We start from the raw sequence: 24069 nt of genomic DNA on the forward strand, positions 1-24069 counted from the left end.
TAGTATTTGTCCATCAGTGCCCGTCACCTCCAGAACCCTCTTTATCGGGATTAATCTCCCCGTTACTTTTTCCATTAACGTTTCCAAGAATTCCTTTTTTTCTTTTGGCCCTCTTCCTGTTGCTTTCCTCCATATCAGGCACCTTTTCTTTCTCTCAATTTTTTCTCTTTTCTCTCTTTCTTCCTTTTTCTCTGCGGTCTCTCTTTTTTTCTTCTCGATCTTACTTCCTTCTCTCTTTCTTCCACCAATCGTTTTATTCTACTCTTCTCTTCCTCCTGTTCCTTCTCTTTGTCTCTCTCTTGTGGCCTTCTCCAGTTCTTCTCTCTTCCGTTCATTCCTCTGTCGTTTTTCTCTTTCAACGCTTTCATTACTCCTCCATATGCTCCTGACTCTTCAGCTTCCTCTCCTTTCTTCCTCCAATGTACCTCCTGTCCGACCCCCGGCTGCTTCCTATCCTCGCGGCTGTTTCCTGGCCCTCCCTCTTTCCTTCGGCTCGCATCAGTCAGTTCATTCCACCATTCCCCTCCCCATTCTTTCTCGCTCCATCCTTCCTCATTGCTTTCCTCCTTTTCCTCCGTCAGTTTCTTTTCCATCTTCTCTAGGTGGGTTCCTATGTCCTTCATTCCTTCTTTGATTTCCTCTCCTACCCTTCTTATTTCCTTTTTGATATCGAGCCGTATTTCCATAAGCTCCCTCGCAATTTCTTTGGCCCACTCCGGCTCTTCTGTCCGTCGACCGGTTCTCTGGGTGTTCGAGAGCGCTCGGTAGCGCGAGATAGCGCGCGGTAGAGGACGACCACAAAAGAAACGGAGAGGAACAGCAAGTACCGAAATACAAAGTTTAATGTTCGATATATGTACAGTTATTTACACGAGTTTCCCTTTCAGGCAAAATACCGAGAGCGCGCACAGAGTTTAGCTCGGCGAAAGCGGCGATATAGCGATTAAGCTAGCGAAAAGCGGTGATAAACGGTAAAGCAAGGCGATTGTGTAAAGATACTAGCGGTGATTTGCGAGCGAAATCGATCCCGCGGCGCAGCGGCGGTCCTTTTAACTCCTCCGAGGCGAAACTCCCTCCCTGCAGGTTTCTCAGAATTTCGGGAGGGTGATTGGCCGTTGGAGTCTCGCGTCAGGGAGCTGACGTTACCGTTTGCGTGGTGACCCGACGGGGTCGTCACCTGTTTTCGAGTGCTTTGTGTATAGCATGGATCGTTCCTTTGTTCTAGCATTGTTGTTTGACTTTATTATTGATGACAAAGTGAAAGTTTCTGGAAGGTTGATCCCGAACGATCCATGCTATACCGAATATTTCCGTGACAATTCTCGAAAGTAATATTCACGCAAATATTACTTTCCCGAATTTTCTGCTGGCAGGCATGTGCAGACAGCTCGCGATGCTAAAGTTTGCGATCTCAAACATCCCGCCCGCCTCGTCATGCTTGACGACACAGGACGGTGTGTTCGATGGCTCGCTAGATGAGGCGCCTGACGTCGCGGTCGACAGGATCGATGTGCGATCGATTTCACTGAACGCGATTTCAGCGCGTGGTGCAGGCGAGCGCCAGCGGCGTGGCGCGCCTGCGCAGTGTCATAACGTGCGACGATCCCGAGCAAGACACATAAATATTCGCGATACATGCGTAACGCGAGTTCGTGGTATGTGAAAGTGATGCGCGAAAGTAATTTTACGACGTGAACTGTGAATAGTGGCAGAAGGCCAACGAAGATAATTAAACATTGGCAGAGGGTCGACAAAGACAATTGAGCATAGGCTGAGGGCCGATAACGACGATTAACATAGGCTGAGGGCCGAGACCGACAATTAAACAATCGTGAATGTCGAGTGGCTCACGCATCCGTCGGCGGCGGCTGGTCCTTAATCCAGGGAAGTAGCACGAGCTTGCACAGCGGGCGCACGAGTTCTGAGGTGGCTGTCCGAATCTTTGCAACGCGGACCACGCCGTCGTCCCCTGGGTGCAGTCTCACGATCCGGGCGAGAGGCCATCGACTCGGCGGAGTGCTTTCGGAGCGTACAAGGCACAAGGCTCCCACGTCCGGGACGTCCTCGGTTTTGTGCCACTTCGGCCGGGCTGTCATCCCGTGGATATATTCCCGTGACCATCGAGACCAGAAGTGATCGCGCATTTTCTGAATGTGCTGCCACCGGGATAGCGTGCCGTCGGCAGTCTCTTCGAGTGAAGGCTCGGGCACGGCCAGCAGCGGGGAGCCGATCAGGAAATGCCCCGGTGTGAGTGCGGAGATATCATCCGGGTCGTCAGATAAAGCCTGCAGCGGTCGTGAATTCAGGCAGGCTTCGACTTGTGCGAGGAACGTGGACATTTCCTCGAAAGTGAGTGTGTTCTCTCCGATCACTCGTCGCAGGTGATGTTTCGTGGATTTCACCGCTGCCTCCCAAAGTCCGCCGAAGTGTGGTGCGGCAGGCGGATTAAAGTGCCATTTCACACCTTCGGAGGTGACAGAATGGGCGATGCGACGGCCGTCGGCGGATGACGCGCGGAACATATCTTGGAGAACTCGGTCAGCGCCGACGAAATTGGTGCCGCAGTCCGAGTAAATCTCCTCGCAGAGGCCTCGACGTGCTGTGAAGCGACGGAATGCAGCTAGAAATGCATCCGTCGTATAGTCGGAGACCACGTCGAGATGCACTGCCTTGGAGCTGAGGCAGACGAACACGGCGATGAAGGCCTTGTGGGCCTTGTGCCCTCGTCCCCGGCTCGTGCGGATGAGAATGGGGCCGGCGTAGTCCAAGCCGGTCCGGAGGAACGGGCGCGCTGGTGTGACTCGTCCTCGAGGAAGATTTCCCATGGGCGGCTGCGGTGTGGCCGCTCGCCATCGCGTGCACGTGACGCACCGATGCAGCATCTGTTTGACCACGGTCCGACCTCGAGGGATCCAGAATCGAAGGCGGAGGAGCCCGAGAGTGAGCTGCACTCCCCCGTGCAGCGTTCGACGATGGCAGGAGTCGATCAGTAATCGACTGAGCCATGAAGATGGTGGGACGATCATTGGGTGCTTCTCATCGTGAGGTAGCGGAGCGTGCTTCAGGCGTCCTCCTGCTCGTAACACGCCGTGGTCGTCCAGGAATGGATTTAAGTGCACCAGTGAGCTCCTCCGTGGTACAGTGCGGTTGAAGGCGACTGCGGTGACTTCGGCGGCGTAGTGCAACCCTTGCACCACGCGGAGCCACAGAAACAGTGCCTCATCCATCTCGTCAGGTTGAAGCGTGAGCGTCGTGCGGGCGACGGAGTGTCGCCATCGAGAGCACCAGGCCGTGACTCTCAGTAGCCGGTGCAGGGATGAGAACCTGAGTAGCATGTCGGGCTCGACTTCAACCTTCTCAGTGGCGGCTTGCACCACGACTCGTTGTTCGGGCATCTGGTCTGCGGGTAGTTCGGAGTCCTCGTTCGGCCAGTGAGAGGGGTCCTCCTGGAGCCAGGCTGGACCCGTCCACCACAAGGGATGGTGCAGCAGCTCACTTGGTGCGATCCCCCTCGAGGCGCAGTCGGCTGGATTGTCCCGCCCTGGGACATGTCGCCATTGAGCGTCGGGAATCTGCGTCTGGATGTGAGCCACGCGGTTTGCGACGAAGGTCTTCCAGCGGGAAGAGTGCCCTCGGATCCACTGTAGTGTGGTCTTAGAGTCTGACCAGAGGAAAACAGGTGCTGTGGACAGACTTAAAGTGTTGCGATAGTGCTTTGCGAGATTCGAAAGTGACGCAGCGGCACACAGTTCGAGGCGTGCCAGTGTCACTTGCTTCACCGGTGCCACTTTGCTCTTGGCGGCCAGGATGTGTACAGCCTAAAAGTTGTCTGAGGAGACGCGGAGGTACACGACTGCGGCATATCCTCGTTCAGATGCGTCGGCGAAGCCGTGTATTTCCAAGTGCTGGTTCTCGGTGCCAGTGCCGAGCCAGCGATTCACGCGGAGGCCTTCGAGCAAAGGGAGTTCCTTGAAGAGGAGCTCCCAGCGGTGAGCGTCGGCGGAGGGGAGCGGAGTATCCCAATCCAGCTGCTGCAGCCATGCAGACTGAATTAATATCTTGGCGCGGATTATGACCGGAGCGAGCCATCCCAGTGGGTCGAAGAAACGTGCGGTTTCCGCGAGGACGTGTCGTTTCGTGTACTGAGTTATCGTGCGCGGGTGTATCGCGAACGCGAAGCTGTCCTCGCTCGGGTACCAAAGGAGACCTAACGTGGTCTGACTTTCGTTCTGCCAAGAGTGCGGTTCTTGAAACAGACGGTGTTCCCGGGGAATGCCTTCTAAAGCTTCCTCGCAATTGGACGACCACTTCCGAAGCGGAAACCCGCCCGCCATGCAAAGTTCGCGAAGTTCGGTTTGCAACGCGATCGCCCCGGGTATTGTGTCCGTCCCTGTCTGGACGTCGTCGACGTAACGGTCCTCGAGCAGTGCGACGGCGCCCTGCGGATATCGCGCTTTTTCGTCGTTAGCCAATTGAATGAGTGACCGGATCGCGAGAAACGGTGAACACGCGAAGCCGTATGTCACCGTGTTCAGGAGTAGTTCGCGCAGTAGCTCGGTCGCCTTTCGTCTCTATAGGATTCGCTGGAATCCGCGGTCTTCAGGGTGCACGAGGATTTGGCGATACATCTGTTTGATGTCCGACACGAGTGCTACGCGGTGCCGGCGCCAACGCGAGATCACGTCGGCGAGCGCGGGCAAGAGATTGGCTCCAACGTGTAAGTGAGCGTTCAACGATTCACCGGACCTCGTGCGTTGCGACCCGTTGAACACCACTCTGAGCTTGGTGGTGGAGCTGGCCTCCTTGAATACTCCGTGGTGTGGTAAGTAGCACTTCCCGGTGGTGTTGTCTTCGGTGTTGCTCGCCTCCGTCATATGTTGCAGGTCTTCATACTCCTGCATGAAGGCTCGGTAGAGCTCACCGAACCGCGAGTCCTGGTCGCATCGTCGCTCCATGGTGGACAGCAGGCGCTCCGCCGGCTTGCGAGTCTCAGCCAGGCTCGTTGGAATTTTTCGGAACGGGAGTCTCACGACGTACCGTCCGGTGGCCGTACGTTCGTGGGTGCGCACGAAGATCTTCTCGCATTCTTCCTCTTCGGGCGTGAGAGCGGCGGGAGCGGAGACGTCGGTTTCTTGCTCCCAGAAGCGGCGCACTAGATCGACTAGCTCGTGGTCGGCAGTGCATTGAAGTGAACTGCGGTGCCCTTCTGTTGCACCACAGCCCCCCGAGAGGATCTATCCGAGGACCGTCTTCTGCGCTATGGGCGCTTCAGGCCCGCCTTTGCGGATACCGTCCTCGAAGATGATGGAGCAGACTTCCGCTCCGAGGAGTATCTCGACTGGATCGTTATCCAGGAACTGCGGGTCGGCCAGAGGAAGTCCCTGAATGTGTGGCCACGCTGGAGCGCGCCTCGTAGTCGAGCCCTGATACAGCGAAAGACGCGGCAGAACGAACGCGACGGCGGAGATTGTGGACCCGGTCGTGATGGAGGTGATGCTCACCGTCACCTTCCCGCGGGTCGATCCCGATTTTGAGCCGCCGATCCCGAAGATTGACACGGCGGAGTACGATCGCTTGAGGCGGAGCTGCTGAGCCAGAGATTCGGGGATAATCGAGACTTCAGATCCCTGATCGATTAGAGCTCTCACGGCGTGAGGATCTCCAAGGCGGTCGGCGACCATCACCCGCGCGGTTGCCAGAAGAACGGCCTTGCTATCTTCTTCTTGACGCACTGCGGATAGTGCGCTGACTTCTGCGGGTGTCGGCTCCACGGGTTTCGGTGCGGGGACTTGAGCCTCGTGGAGCATTGTGTGGTGCCTAGATTTGCACGTCAGGCACGTTTTTGACGATTGGCATTTCACGATCATGTGATTACCGAGGCAGTTGTAGCACAGCCGATTAGTCTCGACAAAAGATTTACGCTCGTTGGCCGACTTGGCCTTGAAATCATTGCACGTCATTAGGGTGTGCTTTCCCTTGCACAACGCGCACTGTGGATCGAAGCTACGTTTCGCGGCGTGAGTTTTCGCGGATCGTGTCTCTGTGGCTTTCGACGCGGGTTTCGGTTTCGCGGCATTGAGTGTTAGTATGCGCTTGGTCATAAAGTCTGTGAGTGTCGTGTGATCCGGTGGATTGATGGAGTCGCAGATGGAGGACTCCCACTCGAGACGCGTACGCGGATCAAAGAGCTCGACTACGAGGTGGTTGAAGAGGTCCATCCCGTGGGACTCGATAGGCCGGCCGATGCTCTCTTGCGCGTTAATAGCGGCCGTCGCGGCGTTGGAAATTCGGCTAAGTTCATCGGCGGTATCTCCCTTCATCTTTGCGACGGCGGTGAACGTTGCAAAGTTGGAGCGTATCAACTCCCTTTTGTTTTCGTAATGCTTGTCTAAGATCGCCCATGCGCGTTCGTAATTATTTCCGGTTACGTTTAACGATCTAATTAATTTTTCAACTGTGCCTTTCACGCACGACCGAAGGTAGTGGAAACGCTCGACGTTTGAGATGGCGGAGTTTTTTCCGATGACCGACTGGAAGAGGTCACGAAACGACGGCCAGTCTTCGTACGCGCCTGAGAAATCGCGCAGCGTAATGCGGGGCAACGAGGTCTTAGGAGAGTGTTCGTTGTTCTGCACCGGCCCAGCTGGCACTCTGGGCGTCGCGGGTTTCAGTTTGTTCGCGAGACCGGTAAGCAGACTATGCTGATGCACGTACGTGTTCTCAACGGTGTCGACAAAATCTGTTTTTGCGTACTCACTCTCGTTGTAGAGTTGCCCGTAACATGCCCGAATGAGGTCATGGTTTGACTCGAATTTTGCCCACAGGTCGTCGAGAATGCGAATGCGGGTGCTCACAGCGTCGAGGGTGAGCTTATCTGCACCCAGCTTCCGGAGGTTGTCCATGGAACGGGAGATGCGGCCGTGGATGTCGTGCTGGGTGCTCAGCAAGGCGCTCTGGTCCATGCTCATGGCTGCGGTCGTTCTTTGCGGAAGCACTCCCGAATTCGCGGGTGCCGGTATTATCCGGCTCGAAGGACCAAAATGTTCGAGAGCGCTCGGTAGCGCGAGATAGCGCGCGGTAGAAGACGACCACAAAAGAAACGGAGAGGAACAGCAAGTACCGAAATACAAAGTTTAATGTTCGATATGTGTACAGTTATTTACACGTGTTTCTCTTTCAGGCAAAATACCGAGAGCGCGCACAGAGTTTAGCTCGGCGAAAGCGGCGATATAGCGATTAAGCTAGCGAAAAGCGGTGATAAGCGGTAAAGCAAGGCGATTGTGTAAAGATACTAGCGGTGATTTGCGAGCGAAATCGATCCCGCGGCGCAGCGGCGGTCCTTTTAACTCCTCCGAGGCGAAACTCCCTCCCTGCAGGTTTCTCAGAATTTCGGGAGGGTGATTGGCCGTTGGAGTCTCGCGTCAGGGAGCTGACGTTACCGTTTGCGTGGTGACCCGACGGGGTCGTCACCTGTTTTCGAGTGCTTTGTGTATAGCATGGATCGTTCCTTTGTTCTAGCATTGTTGTTTGACTTTATTATTGATGACAAAGTGAAAGTTTCTGGAAGGTTGATCCCGAACGATCCATGCTATACCGAATATTTCCGTGACAATTCTTGAAAGTAATATTCACGCGAATATTACTTTCCCGAATTTTCTGCTGGCAGGCATGTGCAGACAGCTCGCGATGCTAAAGTTTGCGATCTCAAACACTGGGTCTCCGTCTTGTCTGCCGCTATATTTAAATAGAGTATCAGATTACTTCTCTAACAGTCCTCCTTCTCTCCTTCTTTCTCTCTACTTGTTCTAACCTAACCGCTTTCTTCCGTCTTTTCTGTCTATCTTTCTACTTCTCCCGTCCCCTTTCTTCCTTTCCCTGTGACGTACAATATTACTTACGACTTTCCCATTTTTCATCCATTTCCTTCCTTCTTCTCATTTTTGTACTTTCCTGTTTGCTTCGCTCTGTGCGTACTTACGCTCTATTTAGCACACGTGCCTGCCATGCAAAACAGTCTTCTCGCCAATTCAGTCACAGTATATACAGTAGCGCAACTCTCGGTCGGCACCTTTGATGTTAGTGTTGGCCAAAATGGAGTGCGCATGCGCGAAATAAAGCAGTATTCTGTCTCTTTTCGTCATCTCTTTCTTTCCTACTCGTTAGCCCATATTGAGGTTAGTTTAACGCAGTTGGCGCGAGATACAACTATGTCTGTTCCCAGCAAACACAGAATACACCTATGATAGCAAATTGTCGCCAAGATGGCATTAAATTTGGAATTTGATGCCATCTTGGCGACAATTTGCTATCAAAGGTGTATTCTGTGTTTGCTGGGTTAATTTCAATAAAAATTATGCAGAATTATTGTTAATGATGTACAATGTTAACAATGCGCGCAAAAAAAATGAAAGAAATTAAAAAATATTAAAAAATATTACATAAATAATAGATGAATTGTTAATGATGCAAAATAATGAAATATAAATACTAATATATGAAATATTATACTAATAATAATAGTATGTTATTGATCGATTTTAGTTTTCAAACTCAACACGTGCATATTTCGTACATCATATAAGAAAACTTTTCTAAGGAAAAAAGGCTATTGTCCCCTAGGTCCTTATTCTCTCCGTCCACCATAAAAAGAATTTATAGTGGAGGGGACAAGAGGCCACAAAAGCCCGCTAGGATTTTGTAAAATTTCAGTCTGCTTCAATCTGCTAGTAGCAACCAAATGCAGAAGTTGTGTATACTGGTGACAATCACGTGTTCGTTTAAGCCAAGCGTTTCGTTTCGAGAGCGTTCGCGATGATCTGTAAAATGAACGAATTGTGGCGATGCTTCCAACAAACGTTTCGTGTGGATTACGAGACAATAATTTCGATGCCGGAACAGACATGTAGACCATTTTATACACATCATTAAAATAATTGAAAAAATATAAAAGAATTCATACATCTTCTTTGAAGTTAACTATGTTATAAAATATTATAAATTCAAAAATAGATAAAAGAGCAGTTGTAAATATTTCTTATATTTTTTTATATTTTAAATTCTTCATTGATTTGAGTATTTCTGCATTTGATTGCTACCAGCAGACTGAAGCAGACTGAAATTTTACAGGATGCTTGCGAACCCTTATAGCCTCTTATCCCCTTCACTATAAATTCTTTTTATGGTGGATGGAGAGAATTAAGGACCTAGGACATAAGCCTTTTTTCCCTATATATATATATATTTTTTTTTTTTTTATTTGACGCATCTTGTTGTTTCTTCTTGTACAGTGTCCATTGACATGTGTTGTTCAATGTTCAAAGCTTCATCGTTGTCCATTATTGTGCTTTTGGAAAAAAGTTTATTTGAGTTATGTGTTAATTTAAATTTAATTTTTCTAATATTTTTATGATAAATGCAAAAATAGCTTACACATTATTGTTTTCATTTTCCATTAATACTATTACATCCGTTGATACTGTAGAAGCTGTAGTACTGCTGTAAAATAATATATTTTTAATTATTTTATATTACTATCAAAAATATTCTGAAGTATCACAAAACTATAGATTTTCCAAATAAAAAGTAATTAAAACTAATATATATAAAAACTTACTTATTATTAGTGAACTCTAAACATCTTGTTGGTACAGCATCTGGATGAAAGCGAGCTCGACTTTTGACCATTTTATATTTATCTTCCTCAAAATGTACATGGCACAATCGACAATTGCGGTGAGCATACTCGGGGCCTTTTGGTATTAAGTCTGATCTTCTGCATGCTTGAACCCATGCCAACCACCTGTATATGTCAGAATAATTAATTAAATTACGCAAATAATGAAATAATAATGTAAACAATTATTAAAATAGTATTTGTCCTATCATGTTCTTTTGGAAAGAGGAAGAAGTGTCGTTTTTCCACATTTATGGTGCTCATACATCCTGTCACTGCACACCAATGACTTTCTTTTTTTAAGTTTTTAATTGTTTTTTCCATTTTCTAATTCCTTCTTGTAGCAAAAAATCTGAAACAAAGCTAAGATCAAAGTGCTCTCAAAGAAAAGAAAACCTGTATAAAATTTACACAGATTAACTTTCCTTCCTATACTTCCAATACACACATCACTTCACAATCACTTCACAAATCTCTTCACAATCACACATTTTACAATCACACACTTCACACAATTTTTTTCCGACTTTTATCAAGTCAATCTATAGCTGTCTATAGCACTTTAACGCCTTAGCATTTAAATGTGCCTCTAAATCCGTTAGAAAAGAAAAGAGGGTAAGAAGAAAAGAAACAAAGGTAGTGCTTTATTTCGCGCATGCGCAATCCGTTTTGGCCAACACGAAATCAGAGGAGTTGCGCTACTGTATATACTGTGATTCAGTCGTACCATACCTCGTTCGTTCGTTTCCCATCCGCTCGCCGCGTTCACAACGCCGTGACGAATGCCGCATCTCCTCTTCATCCGCTGACGTCACACGCTCCAAAGCCGTGCTTCGACGCCCCGCAGTGATGCCAACCCACTCTTTTGGAGAGGCCGGCACCCCGCGCCGTCTCAGCACTGCCAGTTTCCCGTCAATATGGCGCCTCGCACGCCGCGACAAATGCCGTACCTCTTCTTCATCTGATGACGTCACGCGCTCCAATGCCGTGCTTCGACGTCCCGCAGTGGCGCCAACCCACTCTTTTGGAGAGGCCGGCACCCCGCGCCGTCTCAGCACTGCCTGTCACCCGTCACTATGGCGCCTCGTGCTTCATCTCTTCCCTCTTCTCTCCTCTTCTCTCTTCATCCTACCTTGCTCAGACTTAACCTCGTTTTCTTCTTCGCCTTCTTTTCCTGGTTTACTTCAAAACTATTTCGCTTCTGGCTCCTCCTCCATTTATACGTCTTCTTCCTTCCATCCTCTCTTTCTCTCTTCTTTGTGTGTTTGTTCCTCGATTCCTGTTCCGAGTATCCGTCCTTAATTCCTCCTTACTTTTTTGGAGTAACTTTTCTCCTTCCCCACCCAGCCGGGAGTCCTCTTGTGCTCTTTTAATTATCTCATTTTTTCTTACCTTGAAATCCTCTACAATTCCAATTAACTATATTTTTAAGTTGAATGTATCAATCTCTCTTATTGGTACTGTGTGGCGTCCCGAAACCGTTCGCCTACACGTGCCATTTGATTCCCTTGTTCTCTTCTAAATTCTTTCATGATATTATTCACTACAATCCTTTGTCTTCTAATTTTTTCATCTAATTCCTGTTCTTTCTTCTTTTGCATAATTTTTTGTTTAATTCTTTCTCTATCTCTCTGACCTTTTATTTCTGGTTCCCTTTGTTCTGCGTCCTGTATCACCCCTTGTAGAATCCTTCTGAATTCCACGTCTTGACTTAAATAATACATTAGTTTAGCTACCATGTTTGTAGTTATATCTTGTTCTCTGTTCAGATCTTCTTGGATCTGTGGTTCTTCCTGTCTTTCTTCTTCTGGAGAATAATTCTCTGATTCTTCCTCTAATGTCTCTTTATCCCATCCTTCTTCCTGTTTTTTATCCGTCTGTCTTAGGGCTAATTGTCTTTTATTTTTTGTTATTTCTTCCCTTCTATTATCAAATTATTTATAGTAATTATCCTGTTGTGTTGTCCGAGTCGTCACTTTATCTTTCTTTTTTTGTTGTTTATCCTCCCTATCTTTTTCGTATGTAACTATTCTTCTAGATGATGATGGGGGTTCTTCCCATCTTCCTTCCATTTCTTTTCTTGGTGGTGCTAATTTTGGCCATTGTGCTGGTTTTTCGTACCTATCGTATGACTGTTCTGAGATTTTATCTTGTTTCCTTCCTGCCAATATCCTTTCTGCCTTCCGACGTGAGACATTATTGTATCCCATATTCTCTACACATCCTATGTAGATCTGTGGTTACTTCCGCAATTTCTGCATTTCACTTCTTTTGTGCAATTTCCATGAGCCTTATCCCCGCATATTATGCATCTTTCTTTACTCTTACACAGTGCTTTTATATGTTCAAACCTAAAACACTTAAAACATTGTTTGACTGACGATATAAATGGTCTGATTTTAATAGCTGTTCTACGTCCGAATAAGTCTAGACTTCTGCGAACTTTATCGCCCACAAAAGTAATGATTAAATTTCCTGTGTCTTCCTCGATTAAAGTATTTTTTTCCTTATCCCATTTCTTCCTATACATTCTTTCTATCTTCAGAATGTCGTCGTGGTCATCCATCGAATCCCATAAATCCACAATACTGTCTCCCCAATCGGTGATCACACCTATGAATTTCAATCCCCTTTGATCGATTTCCGCAGATAATCCTGTCTCTCCTGTAATTTTATTAATTGCCTCTAAACAGATATTTGCATCATTGTAATTCTTAAATTTACAAATAGCCGTAGTTTGTGACAACATAATAATATCACTAAGAAATATTTTTCCTTTGTTGCAATTTTCCAAATCTTAAATTTATTCTTACCTCCTTTTGACTGTACCTTGTCTTTATTCAGTCTGAGTACCAGTCTATATGATATATTGGTCCCTTTGTTAAACTTAACCTGCTTCTGATTAGCTAATTCAGATGCATCTAACTCACAGACTTTTTCCAGTGTCCCTGCACGGTTCATATATTCCTCTCGTGCCGTCCTCTCCGAAGCTTTATTGCTTTCCGCTATACCTGTGACCTTATTACTTTTCACTTTCTGAATTACGTTAGCGGTACACGTGGTATTTGCGTGCTGCGTATCCTCTATATCTACATCCATCTCACTCGCTGTTGCGCTCGCCGTTGTGTATCTAGAATCTTCCGTGGTGATATTACCTGATTCGTGCATCGACTCTTCCGTATTAACGTCATCGCTGCCTGGTTGGCCATCTTCCTTGTTCTCTATCTTCATAGTAGTCTGTTCCTGTAAAATCTTGGCGCGCTTTTCCTTCACCATCTTTTTCGGTTCTACGAGCTGCCAATTTCCTTCCTTCTGCGAGTATCCTTGTGTGTCTTCATCCACACGTTCCTTTCCGTCTTCAGCCATTCTCTTCTTCTCGTTTATGATCTTAACTGCTGTATTTTCCATTGCTGTTTTCTTTGCAGCACTTATCGGTATCTGTGTTTTCACCTTCAGTTTGGCTTTCATCTTCCCCGTCCCAATGTACACCGTATTCCCCCTTCACAGAGGGAAATTGACTTTATCCCCTTTGATCTTACTATCCTAACAATCGGTTAAATCTCTCACAAACTCCTAAACTACTTCCCGTAACTGTTGCTAAACCTAAAAAATTGCAAAAACTTTTCGCGGTTATTAGCTAGGTTAAAACGCGTGTGTTTGCTACGGCGACCACCACGCAACTCCACTACCGTGTCTCTCGAGATTATAGGTTAACTGATGAACTGACTGACAGCGCGCTAAACGAACAGACTGTCTGCACTGCACTGCACTGCGATACTAACGCCGCTAGCCGCCAGTGTCGAAAAAGTGAAAGTGACATTTCTGATTATGACGTCATATAAGACGTCGGCGTTAAGAAGAAGGAGTATCATAAAAATAAATTTTCACAATTGGACTTTGCGTCGCAATATCTCCGATCGTAGGGCACGTAACGGAATATTATAAGAAACCCCCCCCCCCCTAATTGGACCCCAAGCTATCGATCAAGCCTACTTAGAACTTGATCCGTTCACTCGTTATCGAGATCTCAACATCTCGTATACTCGCAACTCGTCGCGTCGCGTAAAAGAGTCACGGTCGGTCTCGCTCCGCGTGTACTTGGCGCGAGACACTACCGTGTCTCTTGATATGTTAAATATCTGATCAGGTATGATCAGGTACGAACTATATATTTATCAGGTATAAATATATATTTAAGTAAAAGTTTCAGAAAATTATTATATATTTTCAAAAGTTATTTTTTAAGAGTGTGCCACTTTATTATAAAAGTAGACTCCATGATACAACTAATAAAAAAATTGTGCCGCTCCGACAGTGCGAGACAGTATCGTGTCTTTTGATACCGCGATATAATTTAGAGTAACCAGGAGAAATACGTCACACTTAACAAAAATTTGATTTTTTTTCTATTCTTTTTTCTCTTTGAAATATTTTTTCATACCTACACTAGGCTTCTGTTTCCTTCTTTTATCTGTTATTAGTATAGCATTTTAATAAAATATTTGGTAATTATTTACTTTAAGGGAAGCATCTCCGAAGACCTTAACCTTGACATATGTTGTCAAGGACATAACCCTGAGTAACTTTTCCTTATAACTTAATCGTCGCTTATAACTTATTTAAAAATTATGAACAAAAAAGTTTGAGAAATATAACAGTTTGTCTCAATACTAAGGGAAGTAATTTGCTGATTTGTGTATATAAATAGTACACATGTAGGCGGGAGAGGGGCTGCCGCCCCTCTCCCACAGGCAGGGGTGAGTGGGGATGGACCTTAGTTTACATGGAAAGTTGAAAACTCGAACTGTACAATGATAAACTTCGTTTCATCTTATAAGCAGGATTGGGGTAGGATGAGGTAGGGTGGACCTCGCTTCTCGTGAATGTTTCTGTAGACAGTATTGTACTTTCCACGCAAAGCGAGGTCCATCTCACTCCACACCAACCCTGCTTTTAAGGTGAAACGAGGTTTATTATTTTATAGTTAGAGTTTTCAATTTTGCACGTGAATTGAGGTCCATCTCCACCCCTTTCTGCCTACATGTGTACTGTCTATACATACATATATCAGCAAATTACTTTTTTTAGTACTGACACAAATTATGGCGAAACGCATAAAAAGTGTATGCATATGGGAACAGTAGGTTCCACGCCTCTTATGATTTCCACATACATATATTAGTTGTTTGTGCCTTCAATACTCAAAATAACTGTTATATTTCTCAAACTTTTTTTGTTCATAACTTTTAAACAAGCAATGAGCGACAATTAAATTATAAGGAAAAATTACTCAGAATCATGTCCTTGGCAACATGTGTCAAGGTCAAAGTTATCGGAAGGGCTTCCCCTAAAGTGAACAATTATCAATATTTTGATTGTTTTGACTATTAAAAAGAAAGAAATACTCAACAATGTGTCGCATAGTATAAGGTAATATACCACGTACAAACATGTAGTAATTTAACATCCAAAGTTACTTTATTCATAAAAACAATACAAATAGTCTTTAAAATATGTCAGTATAAATAGTTTTTAAAATAAAAAATAAAATTTTAAAAAATTGTAATATTAAAATTATTGTAATATTGGATTGCAACATTTGAAATTAAAATAAAAAATAAATCTTAAAAACTTTAAAACCTTATAAACTTTAAAATTTTATAACTTTTTTCAGCTACATTTTTTTGTTTTTTTTTTTGTACACATTCGAGGCATTCTTGTTTAGATCATGTAAAAAAATGTTTTTATTACTTTTTTGTACCTCAATAGTGTTGTGTAGGGGAGACCGGGGCAGAGTCATTACCGGGGCGGAGTCGTCACTACAGTTATCTCGAAACCTGTATATTCTGTAAACTCGCTATTAATATAGTAAACGCTACTTATGGTGCCCATGTGACCAAAAGAGCTTGGTAAAATTATGTTCCATGTTGTGATTTTTATTAAGGCAAACGTGTTTTTGAAAGTCAAATTTTTTGCGCATCAAAAATTTTTAATATTTTAAATATTATTTTCTCCGAATCTCGAGATAAGTAATTCTGAAGAGTAATGCATGCTGAACACGAATCCAGTGAAATTTTTTTTATTTTCGTTGATTTCTAATATTTTATAAGCGATCAAAATCTGTGTCTGGGGCGAAGTCGTCACCGCATTACCAAGCCACCAAGGCGGACTCGTCACTGTGACGACTTTAGGTGGTTTCACTCTATTTTTCTTTGTAAATGCGTCATTATATTTCTCAATTGCAAGAAAATGGTACGCACGTACACAAAACAACTCCCGTCGACAAGAAGCAACTCAAAAAAGCAATTCTTGTGGTAAAAAAAGATAAAAAAATAATCAAACAGATAAAATTAAGACAAAAGTAGCCGCAAACAATGTGGAGTCCCGAGAACTACTGGTTGAACGACTGGTCGAAGAAGAAAAATGATGAAATAGTACACTTGGATGACGTGGCCATACGATATTATGGAAGCTTCAAAAATCAAAGGGCAAAAATCAAAGCCAAGGAAGCAGCAGTGGTCGGATTCCGATGAGGACTTGGATAATATGTGCTGCGTGTGCTTAGAGATAACAAAGAACAGAGCTGACGAGAAACTTTTCATATAATTATTTTCCGTCATCGTGTTTTTAATTAATAAATGTTTCCATTTTTCTATTAAAAAATAATTAATAAAATGTATCTTATTATATTTCATGATCGGAATTATGTATTTTTGTTCAAAATCCAGCCCGAGAATGGTGTAACGACTCTGCCCCGGCAAATTTGATATTTCAATTTTTGAATTTTTGTCGTTTTTACTCTATACCGGTTGAACAAAGCGACGTAGACCAAAAATGCCCTTATATTTGTAACCAAGGGTTCACTCTTTACAACGGTACATCATATTTTACTAAAATTATTTATTTTGTTGTTTAAAATCGGCACCGTAAAAATAGTGACGACTTCGCCCCGGTACTATAGTTACTACAAGTAGTTTAAATTATCCGGAATACAATTTTGCAAAATATTAAAATACGTAGCTTATTTATAGCGCAAGAAATATTATATTTAGGTTTATTTATTTTTAACATTTATACGCAAAAATATTTGTTTATACAGTTTACAACTTCCTAATCTATTAGCAGTAGAAAGCTGTAAACAGTACTGGCATTTTACCCCTACCTATGTATTCTCCCAAGAGGCAGTTTTATATTGTAATGAGCCTGTACAATACGGCAGTTAATAAAACAAATCAGCGACGTACTGAATACTTTCATCCTAACAAATACTAATAAAACGACAACTATAGTATTGCCAGGAAATAAACAAAACTTAAGCAAAACGTCAGATATAGAACTATGAACAATTTCATGGTATTTACAGAAGCGCTTTTAGCCGTAGGTTTATTAAACACTAGCTGGTTACCCGGGCTTCGCCCCGGAGAACATGTGTATTAAGACACGCAAATAGTCTCTCTCTCTCTCTCTCCTCTCGTCCTCCTCTTCTTCTTTACCGCTCTCTTCCCTCTTCTCGCTCTCTCTCTCTCGCTCCCTCCCTCTCTCTCTCTCTCCGTCTCTCTCTCTTCTCCTCCTCCTCTCTCTCCCTCTCCTCTCTCTCTCTCCTCTCTCTCTCTCGCTCCCCCTCTCCCCCTCTCCCTCTCCTTCTCCCTCTCCCTCTCCCTCTCCCTCTCCCTCTCCCTCTCCCTCTCTCAGCAGAAGCAGACGTGTGAAACATCGCTCCGTAAAAGTGTTAATTTTTGGGTGGTTTAGAAGTGAGGGAGAGTGTTAAAAAGTTGTGTAACGAATATCTTCATAGACCGGGGGTAGCCATGAGTGTTATCTAGCCGGAATATGTTGATACATAGACACGAGAACTGCATTTCGTACAGAGGTCATCGAAGCCTCGTACGACAGGTAGACATCGGCGACGAACACAAAACGCTGACGTGTGAAAGTGACGTGTTATAGTGACGAGTCAATTAACTGTCTCTGCCGATATTAGCAGAATGAACGAGAAATATGCCGAGTATCGATGCTCGGCATGTAAGAAAGCGATTAAGAGCAGAGCCATTAAATGTAAAATTTGCCCAAAGCTTTTTTACCATCCGGGATGTGTAAATAAACATAAAATTATCGATAGAAACCAAGAGTACGTGCCGTGTAAAGGCCCATTTGAGGAATTCGTAATTGATAGTGAGAAGGTGCCGGCGGCAGGGAGAGACAGGACATCATCTACAGGATCTACAGGATCTACAGGATCTACAGGAGCGTTCACAACATCGAGCAGTGGAAGTAAAGGATCAAGCATGGATATAAAAGTAGACTGGATTATAAGAACTGTCAAAAAAATAAAAGATGAAACGCTGCGTAAAAATGAAATTACAAATAATATTAGAAGAGGTAGTTCATGAAGAATTAAGTAACGTTAAACAAGAGCTGGAAAACTTGAAGAAAATAATACAGGGAATAGAGTATGGATCGAAGGCAGGAACGCAAAGAAGCTACAGTGAGGCGGTTAAAGAAAAGAAGAAAGAAAGTCTTATAATTGTTATGCCGAAAGTGCAACAGGAGAGTGAAGACAAACGAAAAAGTGATTAGGAAAAGGTAGATATAAAGAATATGGCAATGGGAATAAACGAAATTAAAAAAAAGGAAGCAAAGGAGTAGTAATCATGGATGTGAAACTGGAGAGGAGGCAAAAAAGCTGAAAGAGACAGTTCAGGCTAAACTGGGAGAGAATTATAAAGTAACGGAGTCATCTAAGTCAAAACCAAAGGTGAAAGTTATTAATATAAATATAGAAGAGATGAACTTAGATGATAATAAACTTATAAGTACGATAAAGAAGCAAATAAAATAGATACAGTAAATATGCGAATTGTGAAGAGAATGGTCAAAGTAAAGAATGATCAAAGAAGAGGGAAATGAAGAAGGATCAATAATAGTGGAAGTAGATGAAGAAACACATGAGATGATATTGCAAGAAAAGCAAAACTAATGTAGGATGGAAAAAGTGTCCTGCATTTGATCACATCAGTGTCAAAAGATGTTTCAAGTGCTGGGATATTTTCATATGGGCGAAAAATTGTAAGAGAGGACGGAAACATGCTACCAATGCGCGGGATCATAACTCGCGTGTTTGTACAGCGACGGGAGGAAAAAGTGTGTGAACTGTATGTTCAAAAATCGAACATACAATTGAAGATAAATGACGACCATGAAGCTATAGCCGGGAATGTCCGACCTTTATAAGGGCGTTACAGGAAGAGAAGAGGAGGAGCAGGCTGGGATAGAGGAATAGCAACGACAGAAGAAAAGAAGAAAAGAGAGAAATTTTACTGTATACAAAATGCGCCGAGCTTGACAGCGCATAAGGATGAGATTAACATCGGATTATGAAGAAAATAATCCTGCGTTCTTCTGCATTTTCGGAGACCAGATTGACCGAGGATATGAAGACAGTGAGTGAAGTGAAACGTTTCTGGTTATAGTATAACTAGATGTAATGCTGAGAATAGAAATACAGGAGGCGTGTGTTCTATATGTAAGGAATGGATATTGTTTACGAGACAGTGTTAGTAAGAAAATTAGAATCGAATTGGTTGGTGTGTCGCGGTAAGAAATAGAAGTTAAAAAGATAAATTATCTATAAAGGAGTGATAGTGGTAATATATCACTCACCTAGCGCATCGCACGGGGATTTTATAAGATTTTTCGAGGGGATATAGTAGACGGAGTTAATAATAAAGGGAGAAATGCATGGTAATAGGAGATTTAATATAGATCTTAGGACGGACTCGTTTTATATGCGAAGGAGAACTGCAAAAGACAATGTTAAGTCGGGTATGAAGCAGTATGTAAAGAACCGACGAGAATCACGAAAGACAGTCAAACAATTATAGATCTAATCTTTGCTAATAATAATAAACAGTGCAAGTAATTCATGACCTAAAATTACGGACCAGCGTGGCTGGAAGTGAGTGAGTTGTGAATAAAAGTGAAAGTAAATATAGAGAATTTAGCGCTAGGAATTATAAAGAGTTTGATGAAGAAGAATTTGTTATGTTAGTAAAAAATAAATTACAGGAAAGCCAGGGTTGGCAGTGTGTATGTATGGGTGTGAGTGAGAGAGCAGAAAAATTTGTCAATAGTATAGTAGCCGCGTGTTAGATATAATGGCACCGAAGAGAAAATCTAGAATTCCGAAAGTGTGGGAAGGGAAAAAATGGTTCTCAGATGAAATAAGAGAAGCTGCGGATAGGAGGGATGAGGCATTTAGGCAAGCAATGTATGCCAATACAGAACAAAGCTGGTTGCAATTTAAAGTTAATAGAAATGCAGTAGTAAAATTAATTAGGATGAAAAAGAATGAATATTATGAAAAGATGATAGATTTTAATAAGGAAAATCCTACGACTATGTGGAAAACTTTAAAAAAAATTATTAGAGGCGAGCCAGTATATGCAAAAAAATAGAAGATATAGATTTTGAAATATTAGATAACATAGATTTTTAAATAAAACAAGGTGAAATTTTTAGGGGAAAAAAATTTTTAAATTTATTTTTAAAAGGGGGTTTTTTTAATAGATAAAAAAAAACAATAATCGGGAAAAACCACAGACGCAGGAAAAAAAATTATTTATGCTAAGAAAAATGGAAACTAGGGAAAAAATTTTTAGAAATCACAAATTTTAAAACGGGTTTGAGAAAATTTTTAAAAGGGGAACCCCAAAAAAAAAAAGGAAAAGGGGAAACGCCCGGGGAATAAACTGGGGGGGAATTTTAAAAATTAAAAAACAACTTTTGGGGGTAAAAAAAAAAATTTTTTGTTTTGAATAATAAAAAACCCCCCTGAGGGGGGGGTTTTTCTGTCCAGAAAGGGGAAAAAAACCCCACAAAAAAAACCAATTCCAAAAGTGGGGTAAAAAACCAAGAAGGCGAGTAAAAATTTGGGGGCCCTTTAAGGGGGTTTTTCAATTTAAACATTCTAAAAATTAGAAAAAGGGAAATTTAATAAAAAATTTAAAAAATTTAAAAGGAAAAACTGGGGAAAAATCTTTTTTGGCGTTGAAAACACTATTAAAGGAAAAAAAAACGTAAAAGGGGAAAAAAAATGGGAAAAATGATTTTAGTGAGGGGGAAAAAGGGAAAAGGGGGGGAATTTTAAAAAAAATTTAAACGAGGGGTTTTTTAAAAAAGTAGAAGGGAAAGGGGGCTGGAAAAAAATTTACAAAATTGGGAAAAAAAGGGGTGAAAAGGACGGTTTTTTTTTTTTTTTCTTTTTGGGGGAAAAATTTTTTTTAAATTTTCTAAGGGGGAAAAAAAATCGGAAAGGGGGGGGGGATTAATAATAAAGGGGCCCCAAAAATTTTTACAAAACCCCGGGGGTTGGGGGGGCCCCCCCAGGGATTTTTTTTTTTGGGGGGCCCCTTTTTTTTTTAAAAAATTTTCCTAATGGGGGTTTAAAAAAAATCCCCCCAGAAGAAAAAAAGTAAAAAATTTTGCGATGAAAAAAAGGGAAAAAGGGGGGAGAAAGGGGAGCGCCCGAGGAAAAAAAAAAAAAGGAAAAAAGAAGAGAGGGGGAAAAGGGGAAGAGGAGATGGGAGGAAGAGGGAAGGGGGGCCCCCCCGGGGGGGGAGAGAGGGGGAGGAGAGGAGAGAGAGGAGAAAAGTGGAAAGAAAAAATTTTAAGGGGGTTTAAAAAAAAAAAGGGAGGGGGGAAAAAACGAAAAAATTTTTTAATTTTTAAGGTTTTTTTAAAAAAAAAAAAATTAAGGGGGGAAATTAAAAATTTAAAAATGCCCTTGAAGGGAAACCCCGGGGTTGGGGGGTGTCGTGGAAAAATTTTTGAAAAAACCCAAAAGGGGGTTAAAAAAATTTTTGATTGGCTTTTTTTTTTGGATCCTGGTGAAAATTAAAAAAGCAAAAAAAATAGGGGAAAAAAAAAAAAAAAAGGGGGTTTTTTTAATAGAAAGGTTAGGTATATATCCCCGGCCTTTTTAAAACCCCCCGCCCCGATTATAAGACAAATCCCTAGCTTCCCCTTTTTGGGGATTGTGAAAAAATTAATTGAAAGAGGGGGAAAAGGGGCTAACCCCCCCCTGCAAAAAAAAAACAAAATCGAGTATGAGATCAATTACTGGGGGTGGAAAAAGAATACCAAAGTGGAGCATTTTTCTTTTTAAAAAACTGCAGTTTTTTTCCATAAGACAGAGGCTATAAAATTTTTTTTTGGGGGGACAAATTTTTTTTTTTAAAAAGGGGGGAAAAAAAATGGGGAAAACCGGGGAAAAATTTTAAAAAAAAGGGGGAAGAAAATTTTTGGGGGAAAAAAAACTGATAGGCCAAAAACCCCCCAAAAAACCGGGGGATATAGCAATGGGGGTTTTTTTTTTGGGCGAGGGGAAAAAAGCCAAAAAAAAAAAATTTTTTTTTTGAAAGGGGTTTTAAAAAAAATTAAAAAGCAATGCCACGAAAATTAAAAGATGCGAAGAACTAAAAAAATTTTTCAAACGTGTGCTAAAAAAATACGTTTTGGGGGTTTTTTTTTATAAATAGGGGAGGGAAAGGGAAAAAATAGAGGGGGAAATAAAAAAAAAAAAGGGAAACAAAAAAAAAAAAGGAAAAAAAGAAAAGGGGAAAAAAAGAAAAAGCGGCAGGAAGAAAAAAAAAAAAAAAAAAAAAAAAAAAACTCCCCCTCCCCTCTCCCCCCCCTTTTCCCCTTTTTCCCCCTCCCCCCCTCTCTAAAACTCCCCCTCTCTCTTCCCTTTTTTCCCCCCTTGAAATTAAAAAAAGGAGTAAACCCCCGGGATCCATATTTTGGGGGCCCCCGTTTTTTTTATATTTAATGTGTGATTTCGGTATATGGAAAAGAAAAGGGGGGGTTTTTTTTCTCCCCTTTGGGGAAGATAAAAGGGGGATATGTGTAGGTGACAATATGGAGTTATTTTAAAAATTTAAATGAAAATTGATTACAGGGGTAATGGAAATAAAAAACTCCCCCAAAAAAATTTAAGTTAAAAGCTTATTTTTGGCATCTATGATCCTGGGAAAAAAAAAATAAGCAAAACCCAAAAATAAATATTTTATGGGGAAAGAAAGGTTTTAAAAATGCAAATACAAAAATATTAGGCAAATTTAGATAAGCTTAACCCCTTGAAAAACATGCATGGAATGGCAAAGAAAAAAGGGAAAAAAATAGGGTTTGGCGAAAAAGGGAAATTTTTTTGTAAGAGTTATGAAAAAAATGTATAAAAAAACAATTTTGCACCCCCTTCGAATATTTGTAGAAAATTTTAAAAATTTAATTTCGGGTTTTTGAAAAAAGCTAAAAAAAAAAGCAAAAATGTTCAATGCGAATAATTTTTAAAGGAAAATACCGGAAAATTTAAACTATGGGGGAACTTTTTTTTTATGAGTGTAAAAAAAGAAAAGGAAAAAATTAGGTAAGTTTAATTTGAGGAAAAATTGGGCCCCAAAAAATTATAAAGTAAAATAAAAAAAAAAAAGGGGGATGTTAACACTGAAAAAAAGCAAAAAAAGTAGTGGGAAAAAAGGAAAACGAAAAAACAAAACATAAAAATTTTTCTAAAAGGGGTTCCCAAATATTAAATGAATCCTGAAAAACGAAAAAAAAGGAAAAAAAGCTTTAAAAGAAAGGAAAGGAAAATACTAAAAAAAGGGGGTAATAGGAGAAATTTTAATGCGTAATGGTTAGGGAAAGATTTTGGATTGAAAGGCAAAGAAAAATTAGGCACAAGTATAAAAATTTTTTATGCTATATAATTTATAGGGGGGAATGGTTGTAATGTATAAAAGAGTTTGGGATAATTTTGAAATTTTTTTTGGGGTTTTTAAATGTTTGTGGGGTTTTATAGTAAATAGCCAAGGGAAATAAAGAAAAAATAATAAATTTTTCTTCTCTCTCTTCCTCCTCTCTCTCTTTTTCTCCCCTTCCTTTTTCCCTTTTTTTTTTCTCTGGTGGTAAGCGTAAAAAGTCTTTGTTGCTCCTGCTGTGAATCGACAAAATCTGCCGTAAGGCTTGGGGCTCCTTGTTACAGGTGTGAGGGGATTTTGTGTTGTCCCCGAGTTTAATATCTCCTCTCTGCTATCGCCTGATTATTGTCATTTGAGTGACGAATATTTCTCATGATTGTAACCTAAATTCTGAGAATTATTCTTGAAGGACGTCGACCCCTGTTGCGCATGTGCTGACTATCTGACCTGCTCTTTCTACACTTTATTTCCGAAGTGTGCATGCCGTTGGAGTGGTACTTTTAGCGATCTGCGTGAGTTCGATCATCCTGTTGGCTGACCTGCGCGGTGTTGCTGTGATCTAATTGGCTGACCTGCGTGCGATTGATCGATCTCGAGCGTTGACATTACTGTCAGGTCGGCAAAGTGTTGCTGTGATCTGAT

The 24069-nt window shown here is 42.4% G+C and overlaps 1 protein-coding gene and 1 pseudogene across 2 annotated transcripts in view; both read left to right on the plus strand.

The window, feature by feature from the left end:
• Positions 1-24069, plus strand: part of LOC143908428 (uncharacterized) — a 268255-nt pseudogene that overhangs the window by 78175 nt on the left and 166011 nt on the right. The window lies entirely within an intron of this gene.
• On the plus strand, positions 5968-7091 carry LOC143908403 (uncharacterized). Its single transcript, XM_077426071.1, has 2 exons — positions 5968-6687; positions 6825-7091. Exons 1-2 carry the CDS (start codon positions 6505-6507, stop codon positions 7059-7061), a joined length of 420 nt encoding a protein of 139 aa, XP_077282197.1. The 5' UTR covers positions 5968-6504; the 3' UTR covers positions 7062-7091.

The sequence above is a fragment of the Temnothorax americanus genome, unplaced genomic scaffold, assembly GCF_048541705.1.
Source record: "Temnothorax americanus isolate GAGA-0224 unplaced genomic scaffold, ASM4854170v1 Scaffold94, whole genome shotgun sequence".
NCBI lineage: Eukaryota > Metazoa > Arthropoda > Insecta > Hymenoptera > Formicidae > Temnothorax > Temnothorax americanus.

Bases quoted from the DNA above. Each gene is read 5' to 3' on its own strand.
- LOC143908403 (XM_077426071.1), top strand. From the start codon at position 6,505: ATGGCGGAGTTTTTTCCGATGACCGACTGGAAGAGGTCACGAAACGAC. The intron at 6,688-6,824 runs GTAAGCAGACTA...TTTTGCCCACAG, and splicing joins TCAGTTTGTTCGCGAGACCG to GTCGTCGAGAATGCGAATGC.